This window comes from Salvelinus sp. IW2-2015, linkage group LG18 (assembly GCF_002910315.2).
Source record: "Salvelinus sp. IW2-2015 linkage group LG18, ASM291031v2, whole genome shotgun sequence".
Taxonomy (NCBI): Eukaryota; Metazoa; Chordata; class Actinopteri; order Salmoniformes; family Salmonidae; genus Salvelinus; species Salvelinus sp. IW2-2015.
Genome location: NC_036858.1, coordinates 36,539,357 through 36,561,636, shown reverse-complemented (window position 1 = coordinate 36,561,636; position 22,280 = coordinate 36,539,357). Strand labels below are relative to the sequence as shown.

Genomic DNA, 22,280 nt, shown 5'->3' with positions numbered 1-22,280 from the left:
GCACAAACACACACACCGATGCACAAAAACAGACAGACAGACACACACACACACACACAAACAAGCACACACACAGTCACACACGCACACAAACAAACCAGGTATGAAAGTGCTAGTGAAGGCATGTTGCAAAGTAGACAATCGCAGTCTTTAGGAATTGTCTTATTTTCTTTGAACAATAGTGCAGTTATGAAATCTATGCCATCCTCTTCAGCCTCCCAGCCTGTTGATGTCTATGTAAGTACAGAAGGATAGACAGATAGACACGGTGTGTACGGTAGTCAGGTAGGCTGACACAGAGACACAGCTTGCAGGCAGTAGTGAAGGCAATCCCAGTAGGGCCCACTACTGGTGCATTGCAGTAGGACCATTGCAGTAGGCAGGCAGTTCGGCCCTGCTGACAGAGATAGTAGCAATAAGCACACCACAACACTCCCCTCGCCTACGCCACCCACAGGTTTGCGTTTTGTGAGTACAAATAATTGTGTGTGATGAAATGAATAAAAAAGCCTTTGTGTGATGTCCTTAGTGTGTGTATTTGTGTGTGTGTTGGGTTGGAGAGTGTAGAGGTGTATGTGTGTTTCTAACTGAGTGAGTGAGTGAGTGTGTGCGTGGGTGGGTGGTTTTTATTCGAATTTATTTGATCCGATGCCATCTGAGTAAATAAATAATGTGAGACCATTACCCATGGCAGCAAGCTGTATCATATAGTGTGTTATGAAAACACACACACAAACAAGTTGACCATAGAGAGATATTGATCAGATAAGCCTCTGAAAATCATATCATCCTCGGTCAAGCAGAGAGGTGAGATTGATCATCATAAGCTCCTATCTGCTCTGTGTAGCTGTGTTTGTCCTGGATCGATGGGTTAAGTGCATAAGTGCTGAATACCTCTGTTGTGGTTCCTTCTGCTGAGGTGAAATAGTCGCTCGCTCTATCCTTAACATGAATCCATGCACTCCTACACACAAACACAAATATAGTGCCAGTGTATGGTGTATGTGTGTGACCAAACAGAAGACTCTCTAGATGAGGTATTTTACATAAAGACACTTTATTAWCTTATGCATACATCTCCCGATATGATATTTATAGATATAATAATACCAGTACATCAAAAATAATAACTGTCATTGTTTTATATAGATATATAGATATATATATAGAAAACTAAGAAGATATACACTACTCTTGACTTATCTTATTTCTATCTTATTTCTATCACCACAAATGTATCAAGTCACAGGGAGGCGAGGTTATACAGCAGTCCTGTAGTAATACTGAAATGGGTGTATGTTCGCACGCGTGTGTGTGTATGTATGTATGTGTGTGTGGCCCCGCACATATCACATGAATTGAGGATAGGATTTTGATATGTTTTCTCCACAGCCATTGTCATATGAGCAGGTTGAAACCAACGTTTGTGAATTTCAAAATGTATAATATGGGTCAATATGATGCAATRTTCTCAGTTGAACTTTGACACAAGATGTATGTACTGTACTGTAACACTGGTTAGAACTTCACACAAAGCTAAAAGGGGAACAGAGTATTGCACTGTATTATGGGGAAGCATGTGTTGGTCTGTAAAGGGCCCATGGCCTACAAGTCTTGTTCCTTTCTCTTTCATAAGGTTTCTTTCTCAAAGGAGGTAGGACTATTCTGTTAGCAACAGAAAGATTATCATATCTCACTGACAGCAATCTTCATTTGGCAATCATGGAGTGTTTGGCTTTGCCTCTAAAACCATCATGTTTCCTCTTTTTGAAGACAAGAAAGATCATGGCTGAAGTCGGCGAGTCACCCTCATCAAGACATTGTCTTTCATTCTTTCTTTGTATCTTTCTGCCCGTCTTTCTTTCTCTCTCTTTATTTATCTTGATCTTTCTCTACTGCACCTGTCTTTATACTGTTTCTCTCCCCCCTCCCTTTAGAGACTCTGGTCACAGCTTGTGGTGGTCAGGAGGCATCAAAGCTGAAAGACAAGAATGGAAAATGGATATTACCATTACCGTGTATGCATGTGTGCGTGCCAGTGTCCATGCGTGTGTTTGTGTGTGTGCGCGTGTGTGTGTGAGCCTGTGCTCAGCAGAATGAGGAGAGCAAACCTCTCTAGGTAACCTGAGGGCTGATATATTCGGCCATTAAAAGTGCTTCATCATTAAATATTAAGCCAGCCCATCACTCACCCTACAGGCAGCACATTAAGACTGGGGTCAGAGCAGAGGGAGCCCAAATACACGCACACACACGCAGAGACACACATGCAGACACGCAAGCATASAGTAGARGACAACACGTACACACACACACACTCAAGACACATGAAAGAGTCCATTGTCATCAATCTCTTTCCCAAAAATATCTGTGCAGTATGCCTGTGAGCGAGCGTGTGTTTGTGTGTGTGCATCAGTGGAGGCTGGTGGGAGGAGCAATAGGAGGACGGGCTCATTCAAATGGCGGGAATGGAATAAATGGAACGGAGTCAAACGTGGTTTCTATATGTTTGATGTGTTTGATACCATTCCATTCATTCCATTCCAGCCATTACAATGAGCCCGTCCTCCTATAGCTCCTCCCACCAGCCTCCACTGGTGTGCATACCTGTGTATGTATGCCTTACCTGTTCCAAAGCTTCACACTCCTACAGGTGTTGGGGCAGCAGCCAGCAGATATGAGAGCTGCAAACATCAATAAATATGATACATTATTTATATGACCAAGGACAAGCACAACATCCTGATGACAATAATACAAGCAAATAATAGAATCGAAAATATTGAAAAGAGTATTGTTGTAATAGTGTGTCTGTTAAATGACTAAATTGTTACGGTACAAGACAAATGGGGAGTCTTGATTCCCACAGTATATCCAAAGCACAGTGTGTGTGTGTGTGTGTGTGTGTGTGTGTGTGTGTGTGTGTGTGTGTGTGTGTGTGTGTGTGTGTGTGTGTGCGTGCGTGTGTGCGTGTGCGTGTGGCCATAGCAGTGAGTCATTGTAGTAATGACAGTCATTAGGTGGAGAACAACCAACTAATTCAAGTGTTTTGTAATATAGCAGCATCACTTACAATGAGAGGGTCTGCTGGTTTAATTAGCTTATAATGCCCTCTTAATTATGTTTGATACACTGAGTAAGAAGAACACACACACACACACAGTGCCCTCTGACACAGTGCGCTCTGATGCACAAAGGTGTGAAGACCCACAGTGAAATGCTCAGATGTGTGGTTGGGGCATAAATTAAGTGGATGTATGAGAGTGATGTTACTCTCAGATCTCTCTCCATGTCTGTTACAGCATGGATGGCCCCAGCCTCTTGGCGCCACTTCCTGTTACCCATCATCCTCTGCTTTAGTGTCTGTCAACATAGCACTGTGTATCTGCCTGGGAGTAAGAGATAGATGTCATCCTTTTTGGATTTTCTGTCTGTTCCTCACACATCACATCTATTTCCTTCTCTCTGTCTTCTTGTATGTGAATCTAGCTCCACCTGTCTATCCTTCTTTCTCTCTCACTCTCTCTCTCTCTCTCACTCATTCACTCACTCATCTCTGTCTCTCATCTCTGTCTCTCATCTCTGTCTCTCTATCTCTCTCGTCATAATAAAGGTGTTATTCTGTTAGGGCTGAGATATGCCCCTGTCCATATCGGTTGTATGTTCAGTCACACTAGATCAGGCACACATGCAGGCACACAAACACACACACACAGCCTACACACGCATAGCGACAAATAGCATTCCATTCAGCCATAAATCACTTATACATTTTAACTGTGACCCTAGGCCTCTATTAACTAGAAATTACCATTATTGAGTATCGGTTGCCATGGTCACACTTTGGCTTTGAGCTAAATTGATTGTCTACCAATGACAGGACTACATATGAATGTCCTTGGGAAGGGGCAGAGATAAAGGCAAGGCACTGCTTTGAAAGGAATTATCAACACACATACCACTACACTGACTCTCTATGTGGAGCTAGGTACTTAAAAACCCAATACCTGGGTATCAATGGTCAAAATAACTCCTTAAAGCACTATTARTTCAGCATGTGTGTCATCACATCCACTCACATTCCACTACAACACCATGGTACTTGCATACTGAGCAGCAAGGGGAACTGCCCTTCCCTACCTGAAGGCTATGCTCAAACCCTACACCCCAACCCGAGTACTCTATTCTGRCACCTCTGGCCTCTTGGCCCTAAGCAACACTCCCACTCGCACTCTAAGGGAGGGCAGCTCACGCTCAGCCCAGTCCAAGCTCTTCTCTGTCCTGGCACCCAATGGTGGAACAAGCTTCCCTTTGACACTAGGACAGCAGAGCCCTACCTCTTGAAAGAGTATCTTAAATAATCACACAGCACCCACCCCCTTTTTTGTCCCTACTAGCACTGACTTCGCTGATAACTACTTTATTGAGGGAAAATATATTTACTATGACTGAGATATATGGTTGTCCAACCTAGATATTTTGAAATTAATGCACTAGCTGTTAGTCGCTCAGGATATGAGCGTCTGCTAAATGACTAAAATGCAAATGTAATGTGTTGTCGATATTAGGCAGTAAATTTGTACCATTCAGAGCCCTCAGCCATCTTGGTTATTCATGCAGGACCACATCAAACTTCCAGTGAGCATGTGGCAGAACAGGTGTTCAGAAGGAGAGGCAGGAAGAAAGAAGAGCTGACGAGTGACCACGGTCATTCATCATCTGTCATACACATGGAGTGTGTTTGTGTTTGTGTGTGTGTATGTGTATGTGTGAGCGTGCATATGAGTCTGTGTTTACTAAATACATCCCCTTTGAGCAGAGATACCCTGGTCCTCTTGCCCCTCTCTGCTCCTATTGACCTGCTTCCTCCTGCACTCCCATTGGTCCAGCCAGAGACGGGGACAAAGACCTCTGGCTAGTCCACAGCTGTCTGCTCTGCCTTGTTGCACCTGTGTGTGTGTGTGTGTGTGTGTGTGTGGGTGTGTGTGCGTGTGTGTGTGTGTGTGTGTGTGTGTGTGTGTGTGTGTGTGTGTGNACTATTGACCTGCTTCCTCCTGCCCTCCCATTGGTCCAGCCAGAGACAGGGACAGAGACCTCTGGCTAGTCCACAGCTGTCTCCTCTGCTCTGCTGCACCTGTGTGTGTGTGTGTGTGTGTGTGTGTGTGTGTGTGTGTGTGTGGAGGGGGGGGGGTGGCCCTCCATTTTGTTAGGGTCCTCTGAGGCATAGCCTCATTGTGAGGGGAAGATAGAAGGGAGTATAGAAAGAAGTGACTCTTTGATCAACAGCACCGTGCTTCTATGAAGATTTCAAAGAGTAAACACACACACACAGACAAACACACATACCAAGGTAAAGATACACACACACACACACACACACACACCGACCCACACGCAAAACAACACACACCACATCAACAATATTCATTATGTTCCTGAATCCCTCCATGGCAGCCAACAGACACAGTGTAGGTCTGTTCTGAATCTGAACCCCTGCATTAGGCTATTTCCCTTGTGGGCGGCCAAAAAGCTCAAAGCACCGGGACCAACCCCTAAGTGTTGCTTACACTAGCAAATAAACAGTGATTTCCCTGCATCTATTTGAATACATAACACAGTGTACACTAGGAACAGTCAGAAGCTTGAAGCTGACGTGGATAGGGGAGTGTGTATTATAATTATWATAATAATAATTTGATGGGTGCTTATATTTGTCCAATTTACACAAGTGTGTACTATACACGTGCAATTCCTTTTTTTTTTGCATATCCTAACTACCCCTGAGARACCCTCAGAGACTCAAACTAGTGACCTTTAGGTTACTGGCCCAATGTTCTTACCGCTAGGCTACCTGCCTCCCAAACCATTGTCCAACGTGGGGCATGTGTGTGTGTGTGTGCGCACGTGCATGCACAGACAGATATTCGTATGTGTGCATGTGTACGTGAGTACACGCATCTGCGCATGAAAGTGTGTGTGTGGGTGGGTTAGCTTCACAAGTAAGCAAATAATATGTCAAATATTCCTCTGCAGAAAAAAATGCTTCAAAGTGGAAATGTAAATGAGAAGCCAGGGAAGCAGCTGTTGGCCTAGATTAGGAGCTGTCCCCAGTAGATGGACCATTACCAAAAGTATGTGGACACCTGCTCGTRGAACATCTCATTCCTAAATCATGGGCATTAATATGGAGTTTGTCCCCCCTTTGCTGCTATACAGCCTCCACTCTTCTGGGAAGGCTTTCTACTAGATGTTGGAACATTGCTGCTGCGGGGACATGCTTCCATTCAGCCACAAGAGCATTAGTTAGGTCGAGCACTGATATTGGGCGATTAGGCCTGGCTCGCAGTCGGCGTTTCAATTKATCCCAKAGGTGTTCAATGGGTTTGAGGTCAGGGCACTGTGCAGGCCAGTGAAGTTTCCACGTCAATCTCAACAAACTATTTCTGTATGGACCTCGCTTTGTGCACAGGGGCATTGTCATGCTGAAACAGGAAAGGGCCTTCCACAAACTGTTGACACAAAGTTAGAAGCACAGAATCGTCTAAAATGTTGTTGTACTTTACAGTTGCCACTATGCATTCAGGCAGGTAGCGTTCTCCTGGCATTCGACAAGCCCATATTCGTCCGTCGGACTGCCTGATGGTGAAGCAGGATTCATCACTCCAGAGAACGCGTTTTCACGGCTCCAGAGTCCAATGGGGGTGAGCTTTACGCAAGCCAATGCTTGGCATTGCGTATGATGATATTAGGCTTGTGTGCGACTGCTCGGCCCTGGAAACCCATTTCATGAAGCTCCCGACAAACAGTTATTGCGCTGACGCTGCTTCCAGAGGCAGTTTGGAACTCGGTAGTGAGTGTTGCAACCAAGGACTGACGATTTTTACGCGTTACGCGTTTCAGCACTTGGCAGTCCCGTACTGTGAGCTTGTGTGAACTACCACTTCATGGCTGAGCCGTTGTTGCACCTTGATGTTTCCACTTCACAATAACAGCACTTACAGTTGACCATAGCAGCCCTAGAAGGGCATACATTTCATGAACTGACTTGTTGGAAAGGTGGCATCATATGACGGTGCCACGTTGAAAGTCCCTGAGCTCTTCACTAAGGCCATTCTACTGCCAATGTTTGTCAATGGAGATTGCATGGCTGTGTGCTTGATTTTATACACCTGTCAGCAACGGGTGTGGTAGAAATAGCCGAATCCACTAATTTGAAGGGATGTCCACATACTTTTGTATATATAGTGTATATGGCAGTAGAATATTGGCCTGAGGTCACACACTTAATGTGTTTTGAAATAATTTGTGAAATGCATTGTAATGGTTTTAAAATTGTATTTAACTGCCTTAATTTTCTTGGACCCCAGGAAGAGTTGCTGCTGCCTTGGCAGCAACTAATGGAGATCCATGATAAATACAAATACACATGCTTATACACGCACACACACACAAACGGTTGGGTATGTTACTTTCTAAATGTAACCCGTTACAGTTGCACGTTACCTGTCCAACATTGTAATCAGTAACGTAATCTGATTACATTCCGTTACTTTTAGATTACTTTCCCCTTAAGAGGCATTAGAAGAGGCATTAGAAGAAGATGTATGTTACCAATTGAACGACATCTACTTCAGGATAAATCAGTGTTAAAGTGTACATAGCTGGCCATATATGGATGTTAAATTTTACTTTATGGGTTGGTTATGTAGGCGTAGGTGTGAGTAGGTGTGTCCAAACCTTTGACTGGTACTGTATGTATAYTTTATACATCAAAAAGTGGATGTAGTAACTACAGATTGCCCCTTTAAGTCTATCAAAAGTGTGCAAGTTTGAGCATGTGTCCATGTGGATTTTCAGCATGAATTAGATTGAGCAAAAAAAGCCCAACTTTTATTCCCTAGGTTTGAATCTGCACTATGCAGCTGTTGCAAGAGCGCATTTTTTACTGGCTGTCCACTGGTTTCAAAAATAATGATTGATAGGCAGTTTAATCTTCTTGAATTCAATCATTATTGGGTTCAAATACACATTTAGATTTGTGAACAGCCATAAAACAACAGCCACAATCCGTAAGCAGCAAATAGCTAAATGAGAGCGCAGCAGTGTGATTCACATCAATGCGCTATGTAGATATCAATAATAAGTGATATCCGTATCACTGAAGACTACACCACTACTGTCATCCTTACCTCCAAGCYTTCATTCAAGTTGGATAATCATTGGATGCTGACAGCAGCCGCACCATTGGAAGACATAGCTTAGATTGTAGCCTACAAAAGCCTATTCCTCATCTTTTCCCACAAACCATCAAACACATTTGGTGTGTCATCATATTGGTCTCTGACTTCTGGTCAGACTCGCTCAGGTCGAACAAACTTAAACTGGCACCTTTTTTCAATGCTGATTTGAATGTCATTGAGAAAAAAGAAAAGTGTCAAAATATATTTTTTGGCAAACATCCTCTCTGAATTTAAAAATAATCCTRGAAGTAATCATCTAGTTTTTCAAAAGTATCGGTAATCTGATTACAATATTTTTGCTGGTAACGGATTACAGTTACCGTTTTTTGTAATCCCTTACGGGTAACACGTTACTCCCCAACCCTGCACACAGACAGACAGACAGACACAAAGAAGAATGATTGCTGGCACTGGCCCTTGCCTCACAGTCCCATGGACCTCCCCTGACCTCCTCCAACATCCCATAATCCAACAGCAACCCAGGTCAACACTTAATGAGTTTCTTACCAAATATCTGTGGTGGGTTTACCACCTCATTGGCCTACTTCCTTCCTGCTAGCAACCAAAAGAGCGAAAAATACCCAACAGTGGAAGCAAATACACACTCTCATACTTCCAAACACACTTTCCAGTTGTAGTTGTTTGTTGTTTCCTAGCGCTCACAGCTGGGAGCCTGGAGACGGAGCCTAGAGACAGAGTAAATGTAAGTGATTGGAGCACATCAGGGAATCAGCGCTGTTAGGAGGATAAACTACTATTTAAAACCCCTAAGATCAAACACACTCACACACATATGCTGTGTGTGTTTTCTCTGGAGGCAAATTAGGCTACTCCAACCCAGAACATCCACCRACCACAGAGCAATGTTCTCTCTCTTCTCTTCTCTCAGCAGAAACACAGCAGGGGTACTGGGGAACACACAATACAGTATATAAAGTCCTGGTCTAGCTACTGTTTGCCTGCCCTGGTACTGAGAGGTAGTGTGGTAAAAAGCACGTGTTGGTACTTTATATACTACCACAGAGAATTAATCACAATTGGTACCAGATGGTACATACAGTTGAAGTCTGAAGTTTACATACACCTTAGCCAAATACATTTAAACTCAGTTTTTCACAATTCCTGACATTTAATCCTAGTAAAAATTRGGTTCTTTAGGTCAGTTAGGAACACCACTTTATTTTAAGAATAATTATATTTGGTAGCATTGCCTTTAAATAGTTTAACTTGGGTCAAACGTGTTCGGGTAGCCTTCCACAAGCTTCCACAAATAGTTGAGTGAATTTTGGCCCATTCCTCCTGACAGAGCTGGTGTAACTGTCAGGTTTCTAGGCCTCTTTGCTCGCACATGTTTTTTTCAGTTCTGCCCACACATTTCTATAGGATGAGGTCGCAGGCTTGTGATGGCCACTCCAATACCTTGACTTTGTTGTCCTAAGCCATTTTGAACACAACTTTGGAATATGCTTGGGGTCATTGTCCATTTGGAAGACCCATTTGCGACCAAGCTTTAACTTCCTGACTGATGTCTTGAGATGTTGCTTCAATATATCCACAATTTTCCTACCTCATGATGCATCTATTTTGTGAAATGCACCAGTCCCTCCTGCAGGAAAGCACCCCCACAACATGATGCGCCTCCCCCGTGCTTCACGGTTGGGATGGTGTTCTTCGGCTGCAAGCATCCCCTTTTCCCTCCAAACATAACGACGGTCATTATGGCAAACAGTCTATTGTTGTTTCATCAGACCAGAGGACATTTCTCCAAAAAGTACGATCTTTGTCCCCATGTGCAATTGCAAACCATAGTCTGGCTTTTTTATGGCGGTTTGGAGCAGTGTCTTCTTCCTTGCTGAGCACCCTTTCAGGTTATGTCGATATAGGTCTCGTTTTACAGTGGATATAGATACTTTTGTACCGGTTTCCTCCAGCATCTTCTACAGGGTCCTTTGCTATTGTTCTGGGATTGATTTGCACTTTTCACACCAAAGTACGTTCATCTCTAGGAGACAGAACGCGTCTCCTTCCTGAGCGGTATGACGACTGTGTGGTCCATGGTGTTTATACTTGTCGTACTATTGTCGTAACAGATGAACTGTGGTACCTCATGGCGTTTGGAAATTGCTCACAAGGATGAACCAGACTTGTGGACGTCTAAAAAAAAATCTGAGTCTTGCCTGATTTCTTTGATTTCCCATGATGTCAGCAAGAGGCACTGAGTTTGAAGGTAGGCTTGAAATACATCCACAGGTACACCTCCAATTGACTCAAATGATGTCAATTAGCCTATCAGAAGCTTCTAAAGCCATGACATAATTTTCTGAATTTTCCAAGCTGTTTAAAGGCACAGTCAACTTAGTGTATGTAAACTTCTGACCCACTGATTGTGATACAGTGAATTATAAGTGAATAATCTGTCTTTACAATTGTTGAAAAAAATTACTTGTGTCATGCACAAAGTAGATGTCCTAACCGACTTGCCAAAACTATTATTTGTTTAGCAAGACAATTTGTGGGAGTGGTTGAAAAATGAGTTTTAATGACTCCAACCTAAGTGTATATAAACTTCCGACTTCAACTGTAGTAGTATTGTTGCTCTACATACACCAGAAAGACATTCATACATAACATCAAATACATACCAGACATAGTCCATGCATCAATTACAAAAACATCTGCCTTTTCACTATGCTGTTGGGTTGTGCAACGCTATATTGAGTTCAGCACTATTGCTATTCTGAAATGTTTACACAGCTTATCATTTAAAGTGAATGCAGCCCAGTTAGCACACCTGTCATGAAAACAGGAAGTGTGATTGACAGTGAAAACAGGATGTAGAGCATATGCTGACATCATATCCTCTTTCTCAGCGTCTTTATTCACAGCTACAGCAGGACTCAAATCTCAGGCCTAAAAATAGCCCAAGCACAGTACACTGTATGAGACCCTAGAGAATAAACAGCCACTGTTTTTCCTCTATTRGCCACTCCAATCTCTCTTTCATGCTCGGATGCACGCACGCACACTGCCATGAGGAGAGGTAGGTGTGGCCAACCCTTTATTGAAGGAGTGGAGAAGCCATGTCATCAGTTTTGTTGACAGTCTGCCTCAGGAGCTTTTCTGCTCACTCTATAGGACTTCCCGTTAGAACTTCAAGTTGATCAGGTGTAGGGCTGTGGCGGTCATGATATTTTGGCAGCCGGTGATTGACAAGCAAATTACTGCCGGTCTCACAGTCATTTACTGTTAATTAACCCTTTAGAACCCATAGRGGCCGTCAACGGCATTTCTTTAAATTACTATAGCGGCCGCGAATGGCCTTGTTTTCTAACAATAATATCTGTGTCAATATAGCAAATGAACTTGCTAACAACCTGTTGTCGTATCCATGTGGCTGTTGTCATCAACCAGAAACAGGAAACATGGTATGCTGTCATTTGACCTTTTATATATATTTTTTACTTAATTACTGAAAATTATTGCGCCAAGAGGGACAATACTTTTTACTGTGAAAGATGCTGTGGTTGGTGATKCGGATTTGGACACGTCCATGCACTTTTAAAAGCGATGATGTCGAGGTGAGTGAAATAAGTAAACAGCAGCTATATGTTTGGTGTTGTTGATGTTTGATCCTGTGAAACTTGGGGAATAGCTCTCAGATTAGCAAGTCAAGTCATAATAACTTGGTTGGTACAGGCAAGAACATCAGCAGTGGAGCTCATGGAAATAGRTGCAGTGTTTAGCTTTATATAGTCAGCTAACTAGTTGGTTGGTTTGTCTTGTTTCTACCGAAGTAATAAATATGGAAAATGCCCAAGATGCTTGCTATAGCTAGCTAGCTAACTAGTTAGTCTGTCAGGCAKGAAAAGTTGTGTGTTGTGGTAAATTAGGGCTGCGCTCATGAAGTGTCAACCTCAGCTGTCACTTTCACAAGCTAGCCAACCAGCTAACTAGCCACCGAAATGAAGGCTAGAGTAATTTGTTTTTATCTGCTGGGCTTAGGTTATGGTTTGTCATGCTTGCTAGGTGCAGATATTCACAGGCTATACATTACCTCGTTTTCCTATCATTTGACAGCTCAGATGCCGTGTTAGGCTAGTACATGCCTGCGCACTGAACCTCATATGATGAGCTGGATATTTGTTTACATAGAAAGCTAACAAGTTGCTTGTTTTGTCCAGTTTTTACAGATGCAATTCATTTGGAAACTGTCCCAGCTTCGTAACTAATCAGCTAATATTGGCGAACTCTGCAGTTAGCCTGTCAGCCAGCAAAGCAAGAGTTGATTGAGAGACGAGAGAAGAGAGAGCGAACGAGCAGAAGAGCGAATGAAGGAGAGAAGATGAGAGCTGAGAGGAGAAGAAGAAGAGAAGACGAGAGGAAGAGGAGAGAGAGAGAGGAGGAGAGAGATAAGGAGAGAGAGAGAGAGAGAGACGTTTGAGTGAGTGTGGAATGGGAGGCGTGAACTTCATCACACTATTTATTAATTATTTTTATGGAAACTCTATTAGGAAAGAAGAATGGATATTGTTTGAGGAAAAAGAAAGAGCAAGAAGAGAGAAATTGGTTCCTGACCACGAATTGTTATCCTATTTGTTGCTCCTCTCCTCTCCCTCTGTTCCTCGTAGGCAGATGGTTCCCAAACTTTTTATAGTTCCCGTACCCCTCAAACATTCAAACCTCAAGCTGCGTACCCCCTTCTTAGCACCAGGACAGCAAACTCTCAAATGTTGCTTTTTGCCATCATGTAAGCCTGCCACACACACACTATATGATACATGTATTAAACATAAGACATGAGTGTGAGTTTTTGTCACAAACCCGGCCCGTGGGAAGAGTGACAAAGAGCTTCTTATAGACCAGGGCACAAATAATAAATATAATAATAATCAAGAATTGTTCTCTTTCCTTTAACCATTTTTACATATAAAACCTTATTTGTTCATCGAAAATTATGAATACCTCACCACAGGTTCATGAGAAGGGTGTGCTTGAAAGGATGCACATAACTCCGCAATGTTGGGTTGTATTGGAGAGTCTCAGTCTTAAATCATTTTCCACACGAAAGTCTGTGCTGCTATTTAGTTTTCATGCTTAGTGAGAGCCGAGAATTCCACTCTCACTGTCACAACTTTAACCGAAGGTGGCTCCTCTCCCTGTTTCGGGGGCTCGCGGTCTGGCGTCGCCGGCCTCCTACCATCACGATCCATGTTCCTTTTCCGTTTGTTTTTTCTTTGGTTCTGCCACACCTGGGTTTCATTTGCTTTGATTTCTGTGTGTATTATTTACCCTGTTTCCCCGCTTAGGTTTGTGAGGGATTCTTTTTTTCTTGTTGCTTGTGGAGGCTTTCCTCAGTGATTTTCGCGTGTAGTGATTTTTTTTAGTAAGTGCGTGTGTTTTACGCCTTACGGGTGAACTGTTTGTTCCCATTGGGTTTTGGGTATTTGTACTGGACTGTGTTTGTTTTGGACTTGCCCTGATTAAAAGTTACACGCTACACTGACCTTTCTGCTCTCCTTTGTTTCACTCCTCACTTACCTTCAGTGCACTCTCAACAGTCACATAGGTACGTGGTTGCAAAGGGCATCAGTGTCTTAACAGCGTGATTTGCCAAGGCAGGATACTCTGAGCTCAGTCCAATTGAGAAATCTGGAAGTGGCATCTGATTAAATAAAATTTTCACAGAACCGCTTGCTGCAATTTCGATGAGGCTCTCTTGTTCAGATATCGGTAAGTGGACTGGAGGCAGGGCATGAAAGGAATAACGAATCTAGTTGTTTGTGTCATCCATTTAGTGAAAGTACCTGCGTAATTGCGCACCCAACTCACTCAGGTGTTTCGCTATATCACAATTGACATTGTCCGTAAACTTGAGTTCATTTGCACACAAAAAATCATACGATGATGGTAAGACCTGTGTGTTGTCTTTGTTAATGCAGACAGAGAAGAGCTCCAACTTCTTAATCATAACCTCAARATTGTCCCGCACATTGAATATAGTTGCGGAGAGTCCCTGTAATCCTCAATTCAGATCATTACAGGTGAGAAAAGACATCACCCAGATAGGCCAGTCGTGTGAGAAACTCGTCATCATGCAAGCGGTCAAACAAGTGAAAATGATGGTCAGTAAAGAAAGCTTTAAGCTCATCTCTAAATWWAAAAAAACTTGTCAATACTTTGTTCCTTGATAACCAGGGCACTTCTGTATGTTGTAAAAGCGTTACATGGTCGGTGCCCATATCATTGCATAGTGCAGAAAATACACGAGAGTTCAGGGCCTTGCTTTAACAAAGTTAACCATTTTCATTGTAGTGTCCAAAACGTCTTTCAAGCTGTCAGGCATTCCCTTGGCAGAAAGAGCCTCTCGGGTGGATGCTGCAGTGTACCCAAGTGGTGTCGGGAGCAACTGCTTGCATGAGCGTTACCACTCCACTATGTCTCCCTGTCATGGCTTTTGCGCCATCAGTACAGATACCAACATGAGCAGCAGCTACGTTTGGCTACATATGGACTGTTAGTGGAATTCCCGCAAGAGAGTAACGGTTAATGTGATTGGATGTTAATTATTTGACTCGGCTACTTGTATTTGACATTGTGTTGTTATTTCGCTGAACACTAGATGGTTTCAAATMATTTTTGGCAGTGAAACAAGGCTACTCAGGCGAGAATAAAAACCTTACCCAAATGTATAGCCCTGTTGGAAAATATAAATGGCCCGTTTGAAAATATGAAGAAAAGAAAAATGAAAAGAAAGCATGTAATAAAAAATGACTAATTAAAATGTGATTATTTGGCATACCCACGACGGCATTGCGCGTACCCCCAACAAGAAAATGGGAGGGTTTGACCATCTTGACCAACTGAGGAGCTATTACAATGTTACAATGTGCTATTACAATGTGAAAATGGTGGAAGTATGTGTTTTGGGGGAATGCTCAACATTACAATCATAAAGGCATACATTGTGTGGTGGACCCTGCAAAGGCCCCTTCCCAGAAACCACAGTTGCTGGTCCATGAAGGCATTTAAAACGAAGCTTGTGCATTTACTTTGTAATATGGCTACAGTGGCAATAATTTTTTATTATTTTATAGTATGAAGAATATATCTGAACATAGCGTAATAAAATAGAAAGGAAGTGCGCACATGCGGTTATTCTGTGTTGAGTGGTTAACAAAGAAACTGGTCCTCCTACAAGCTTAATTTAGAGATATAGATGCAACTTTAGACATGATACAAACGTTGGGCTATATGTTTAGATTTTGAATACTAAGGCTGCATGATGATGATGATTTGAAAAAAGTTGCATGAAAGGCATGAGCTCTGGTTTCTAGTGCAAGCTGCACACACTTCATCAGTCTCTCATTCACAATTTGACAAGCACTTGACAATATTCTCACCAGGCCTCGAATTTCCAGGCAGCATATCCCTTGGCCGTTATAGAATTCCCTTCTCCCGGCTGCCGTGCTTCGAAGCACCTCTCACTCAAATGGCTTGCTCAGATATCTCAATTCTTATTAGCCAATGTGGCAGGTAGCCTAGTGGTTAGTGTGTTGGGCCAGTAACCGAAAGGTTACTGGATTGAATCCCCGAGCTGACAAGGTAAAAATCTGTTGTTCTGCCCCTGAACAAGGCAGTTAACCCACTGTTCCTAGGCTGTCATTGTAAATAAGAACTTGTTCTTAACTGACTTGCCTAAATAAGTAAATAAAATGCCGTCACGTGATCAGGTCCTTCTGACAGGCATTTCAGGTAAGCTACAAGTGAATGAAGAGACACATTGTGGAAGTTACTGTGCGTGTCCCTTTTATCGAATTCCGAGGCGCATATTGAAGATATTAGAACTGTCCACAAGATGAGTAGGCCTAACGAACAGCAAAAGCACTAGCCTATGTCAATCTACTATCATCCATAGTACAAAAGTCGACCAATTCTGCTGGTCAACTTGTCCTCCTGTGCAAGAAAAAAGAATGGCGACAGAGGGGATTGCTGCCTTTTTACATGCGTCTAACCAATTWAGCTATTTTTTGTGTTTTTTTCGCATTGTTCCTAACTTATTTTGTATATCATGTTGATGCTACCGTCTCTTATGACCGAAAAGAGCGTCTGGATGTCAGAACAGCGATTACTCACCTCGAACTGTACAAAGGGGGCGGCCCGTCCCAGACAAGGCCCAAATCCCCGTCATTCGCATTAAGAAAATAAGGAAATACAGGGGGCGTAGATCACGGTGCCTTGTGAGAATTTTTTGGCGAGTGGGTAACACGCCTCTACAGTCCGTTCTATTAGCCAACATGCAATCACTGGAGAGAATAAGCTGGATGAGCTRTGTTCGAGACTATCCTACCAATGAGAAATMAAAAACTGTAATATCTTATGTTTCACAGAATCAGGGATGAACAACGACATGGATAATATACAGTTGGCTGGGTTTCCCGTTCATTGGCAGGACAGAACAGCTACATCTGGTAAGATGAGGGGTGGGGGTGTGTGTCTATTTGCCAATAACAGCTGGTGCGTGATGTCTAATATTAAGGTAATCTCAAGGTATTGGTAGACTACCTCATGATAAGCTGTAGACCACACCATCTCCAATAGTTTTCAAATACATTTTTCGTAGCCGTCTATTTACCACCACAAACTGACCAAACTGAACAAGCTGGGCCATAAGGCCATAAGCAAACAAGGAAATGCTCATCCAGAAACTATGAGACAGCCTATAAGGAGGAGGTCAGAGACCTGGCAGTATGGTGCCAGGACAACAACCTCTCCCTCAACGTGAGCAAGACAAAGGAGATGATCGTGGACTACAGGGAAAGGAGGGCCAAACACGCCCCCATTCAYGTTCCGTACAGCCCATTACATCACTGGGGCCAAGCTTCCTGCCATCCAGGACCTATATAATAGGCGGTTTCAGAGGAAGGCCCAAAAAATTGTCAAAGTCTCCAGTCACCCAAGTCATAGACTGTTCTCTCTGCTACCACCTGGCAAGTGGTACCAGAGCGCCAAGTCTGGGGGTAGAAGCTCCTTAACAGCTTCTACCCCCAAGCCATAAGACAGCTGAACAATTAATCAAATTGCCACCTGGACTATTTGCATTGACAACCCCACCCCTTTGTTTTTACACTGCTGCTACACTTAAAATACTGCAATACACTTAAATGCGAATGGAGGATTTTTTCCCCGTGGTTGATTTTCAAGCTAAGTAGGCTATACTCCTGTTGGAAAGCAAAGCAATGTGCTTAATATTAGAAACATTTATAAATAAATATAGCAGGCCTAGCCTATAGAAAGCTGATGAGATCCTCCTATTTTTAATAGAGGCCATCAAAACTCTGTTTTCTCGCACAATTGCATAGCCTATAGAAATGTTGTGCAACATGAGCTTATGGGCTCTCATGAAGTGTTTGATTAGATTTTCAATGACATTTGCATTGATGTTAGAGTGATTAGAGGGACAATAGAGTGCTGAGTACCAGGTAGTTAGCTAGTTTGGTAGGCTACTAATGACCATCAGCAGCATCAGAACTTGGAGAAGTCTAATTACTGGGACTTAACGGTCACTTGGAATTTGACTGCCGTCATGACTTGTGACCGCCGGTATGGCAGTAATATGGTCATCGTAACAGCCCTAGTCAGGTGACACATTGCCAACCAACACTATTATCACGGGATTAATTCAGACTTCTTAAAGGGACATCAACATCCAGATTGGGAGACAATTAATGTGCATAGTACTTGCGCAAAAAGGAAACATTTACCAGGATTGGGATTCAAACGGGTGAGGTTCGTGCAAATTTCTATTGGGTGTGTGGATGTTCTCTCTCAGTGAAAACAGAGAGTCAAGGTCCTGTCTTTGTGTTCTTTGCTTCACCAGGCTTCTGCAGCTGTTTTTTTGTCTGGGTGAACAAGTTCTCAAAAGAAGAGCCTGAACAAAGAACATCGCTGATAACTGTAGCAGAAGAATCTAGAGCAGTGTGTGTGTGTGTGTGTTCTTGTGCACACAGCCAGCTCCTGAAAGACAAAATGATATTCAGCTTGGCATAACAGTGGCATAGACCACAAAGAGTACTTCAAAAAGAACTGCTCAGTCTTCATCATACCCTCTATGTGCATCCCACACTCATTAATTCACAGTGAGCGAACACAGTCCATTGCAGAATCTTTCGCACTCTCGTCCCCCTCTTCTCCTCTCTCTCTCTCCTCTCTCTCTCTCTCTCTCTCTCTCTCTCTCTCTCTCTCTCTCTCTCTCTCTCCTCTCTCTCTCTCTCTCTCTCTCCTCTCTCTCTCTCTCTCTCTCTCTCTCTCTCTCTCTCTCTCTCTCTCCTCTCCTCTCTCTCTCTCTCTCTCTCCTCTCTCTCCTCTCTCTCTCTCTCTCTCTCTCTCTCTCTCTCCTCTCTCTCTCTCTCTCTCTCTCTCTCTCACACACACTCTCAACAGATTGCTGTGCGTAGGCCAGCATGATTTCACTTCTTAAAACATTACTAAATATTCACGTCACGGTGCATATGTTATTTAGATCTACACTACCGTTCAAAAGGTTGGGCATTAAGAAATGTCCTTGTTTGAAAGATAAGCACATTTTTGTCAATTAAAATAACATCAAATTAGTCAGAAATACAGTGTAGACATTGCAAATGACTATTGTAGCTGGAAACGGCAGATTTTTTATGGAATATATACAGTGGGGAGAAGAAGTATTTAATACACTGACGATTTTGCAGGTTTTCCTACTTACAAAGCATGTAGAGGTCTGTAATTTTATCATAGTACACTTCAACTGTGAGAGACGGAATCTAAAACAAAAAATCCAGAAAATCACATGTATGATTTTTAAGAAATTAATTTGCATTTTATGCATGACATAAGTATTTGATACATCAGAAAAGCAAACTTAATATTTGGTACAGAAACCTTTGTTTGCAAATACAGAGATCATACCTTTCCTGTAGCTCTGACCAGGTTGCACACACTGCAGCAGGGATTTTGGCCCACTCCTCCATACAGACCTTCTCCAGAATCCTTCAGGTTCGGGGCTGTCCGCTGGCAATACGGACTTTCACTCCCTCCAAAGATTTTCTATTGGGTTCAAGGTCTGGAGAATGGCTAGGCCACTCCAGGACCTTGAGATGCTTCTTACGGAGCCACTCCTTAGTTGCCCGGCGTGTGTTTCGGGTCGTTGTCATGCTGGAAGAACCGCAGCCATGACCCATCTTCAATGCTCTTACTGAGGAAGGAGGGTTTTGGCCAAGATCTCGCGATACATCGCCCATCCATCCTCCCCTCAATACGGTGCAGTCGTCCTGTCGCCTTGCAGAAAAGCATCCCCAAAGAATGATGTTTCCACCTCCATGCTTCACAGTTGGCGATGTGTTCTTGGGTTGTACTCATCCTATTTCTTCCTCCAAACACGGCGAGTGGAGTTTAGACCAAAAAGCCTCATTTTGTCTCATCAACCACATGACCTTCTCCCATTCCTCCTTTGGACATCCAGATGTCATTGCAAACTTCGACGCCTGACATGCGCTGGCTTGAGCAGGGACCGTCGTGCGCTGCAGGATTTAATCCATGACGGCGTAGTGTGGTTACTAATGTTTTCTTGAGACTGTGGCCCAGCTCTCCTTCAGGTCATTGACCAGGTTCTGCGTGTAGTTCTGGCTGATCCCTCACCTTCCTCATGATATTGATGCCCCACGTGGTGAGATCTGCATGGAGCCCCAGACCGAGGGTGATTGACCGTCATCTTGAACTTCGTTCCATTTTTCTAATAATGCGCCAACAGTTGTTGCCTTCTCACCAAGCTGCTGCCTATTGTCCTGTAGCCCATCCCAGCCTTGCAGGCTACAATTTTATCCCTAGTGTCCCTTACACAGCTCTCTAGTCTTGGCCATTGTGAGAGAGGTTGGAGTCTGTTTGATTGAGTGTGTGGACACGTGTCTTTATACAGGTAACGGTTCAAACAGGTGCAGTACTACAGGTAATGAGTGGAGAACAGGAGGGCTTCTGAAAGAAAAACTAACAGGTCTGTGAGAGCCGAATTCTTACTCGTTGGAGTGATCAAATACTTATGTCATGCAATAAAATGCTAATATTAATACTTAAAAATCATACAATGTGATTTTCTGATTTTTGTAGATTTCCTCTCTCACAATTGAAGTGTACCTATGATAAAAAGTACAGACCTCTACATGCTTTGTAAGTAGGAAAACCTGCAAAATCGGCAGTGTATCAAATACTTGTTCTCCCCACTGTACATATCTACAGGCGTACAGAGGTGTTAGCTAATCCAAGTTTATCATTTTAAAAGGCTAATTGATCATTAGAAAACCCTTTTGCAATTGTGTTAGCACAGCTGCAAACTGCTGATCTGATTAAAGAAGCAATAAAACTGGCCTTCTTTAGACTAGTTGAGTATCTGGAGCATGAGCATTTGTGGATTCAATTACAGCCTCAAATGGCCAGAAACAGACATTCTTCTGAAACTTGCCAGTCTATTCTTGTTCTCAGAAATTAAGGCTATTACATGCGAGAAATTGCCAAGAAACAGAAGATTTCATACAACGCTGTTTACTACTCCCTTCACAGAACAGTGCAAATTGTCTCTAACCAGAATAGAAAGAGTGGGCAAGAGGACAATTACATTAGAGTGTCAAGTTTGACAAACAGACACCTCACAAGTCCTCAACTGGCAGGTTCATTAAATAGTACCCGCAAAACACCAGTCTCAACGTCAACAGTGAATAGGCGACTCTGGGATGCTGGCCTTCTAGGCAGAGTTCCTCTGTCCAGTGTTCTTTTGCCCACCTTACTGTTTTCTTTTTATTGGCCAGTCTGAGATACGGCTTTTTCTTTGCAACTCTGCCTAGAAGGCCAGCATCCCGGAGTCGCCTCTTCACTGTTGACGTTGAGCCTGGGGTTTTGCTGGTACTGTTTAAGGAAGCTGACACAATGTGCCATTGGAACACAGGAGTGATGGTTGCTGATAATGAGCCTCTGTACACCTATGTAGATATTCCATTAAAAATCCCCCGTTTCCAGCTAGAATAGTCATTTACAACATTAGCAATGTCTACACTGCGTTTCTGATCAATTTGATGTTATTTTAATGGATAAAAAATGTGCTTTTCTTTCAAAAACAAGGACATTTCTAAGTGACCCCAAACTTTTGAACGGTAGTGTACGTAAAGCTCCCTAACCTGATGCTTCTACTACTTCCTTCAATGTAATATGGTCCAAGTATGCAAAGTCTAGGATGGCCATAGTGAAAGAGCAGAGACGTCAGAGTGATGTGCGCCCTCTCATCAAAAACAAAAGAGTTGCCTTCTGTTCAGAGCAAACACTTCTTTCAACCTGTGAACAAACAATGAGAGCTAGYCCAGCTGAGACCCAAACAGCAGTGCTTTCACTAACGGCACTGTAAAGCACGTACACACAGACACATGCGTTCATAATCATATTCTCTGTGACAGACACACACCACCCACGCACACACACTGTCACATATACACYCAACATTTCTCGCTCAAGCAAATGGAGCAGAATCTGTTGCTGCTCATGTCACTTCTGACCCCTACTAGAGGCCTTCACTTTTTGTACCCGTTTCGAAATTAACCTGGGGCTTTCCCACCCAGACCAGATATGCATACATTTATTTTTAAAATATAAAGACCCATTCCAAATGGACCCGAGGACAACTAGACCCATTCCGTATAGACCTGGTTGGATCCAGACCCTGTCTGATACGGTCCAAGTGAGGGAGGCCGCAGAAAAGTCCATTTTTAAGTGYCTTTATTAACCAGAGATGAAAAAGTGCGAGGGACAGGAGGTAGAAAGAGGTGACGGAATAGCGAGGGCCGTGCTGTGTGTGTAGGCTACTGTAAGTGTGAGTGAGTGACATGGGGAGGAGGGAGGGAGGGAGAGACGAGAGCAACAAACCAGGCCGAGACGCGCTATAGTAGACTGATAGCTGCCAGCTGATAGGTTATTTATCATCCGATATGATTAAGTAGTACCTGTCTTGACAATATCAAACCGGGAGAA

General features: G+C 43.1%; 1 protein-coding gene across 1 annotated transcript in view; it reads right to left on the bottom strand.

Annotated features, from left to right (window-relative positions):
- Positions 1–1,093: 1,093 nt before the first annotated feature.
- Positions 1,094–22,280, bottom strand: part of LOC111977628 (coiled-coil domain-containing protein 85A) — a 39,564-nt gene continuing 18,377 nt past the window's right edge. The window contains exons 3-4 of the mRNA XM_024007171.1: positions 2,627–2,684; positions 1,094–1,978 (exon numbers count right to left, since the gene is read on the bottom strand). Of these exons, the coding sequence (XP_023862939.1) occupies positions 1,963–1,978; positions 2,627–2,684 (74 nt within the window). The 3' untranslated portion in view covers positions 1,094–1,962. The remainder of the gene's footprint in view (positions 1,979–2,626; positions 2,685–22,280) is intronic.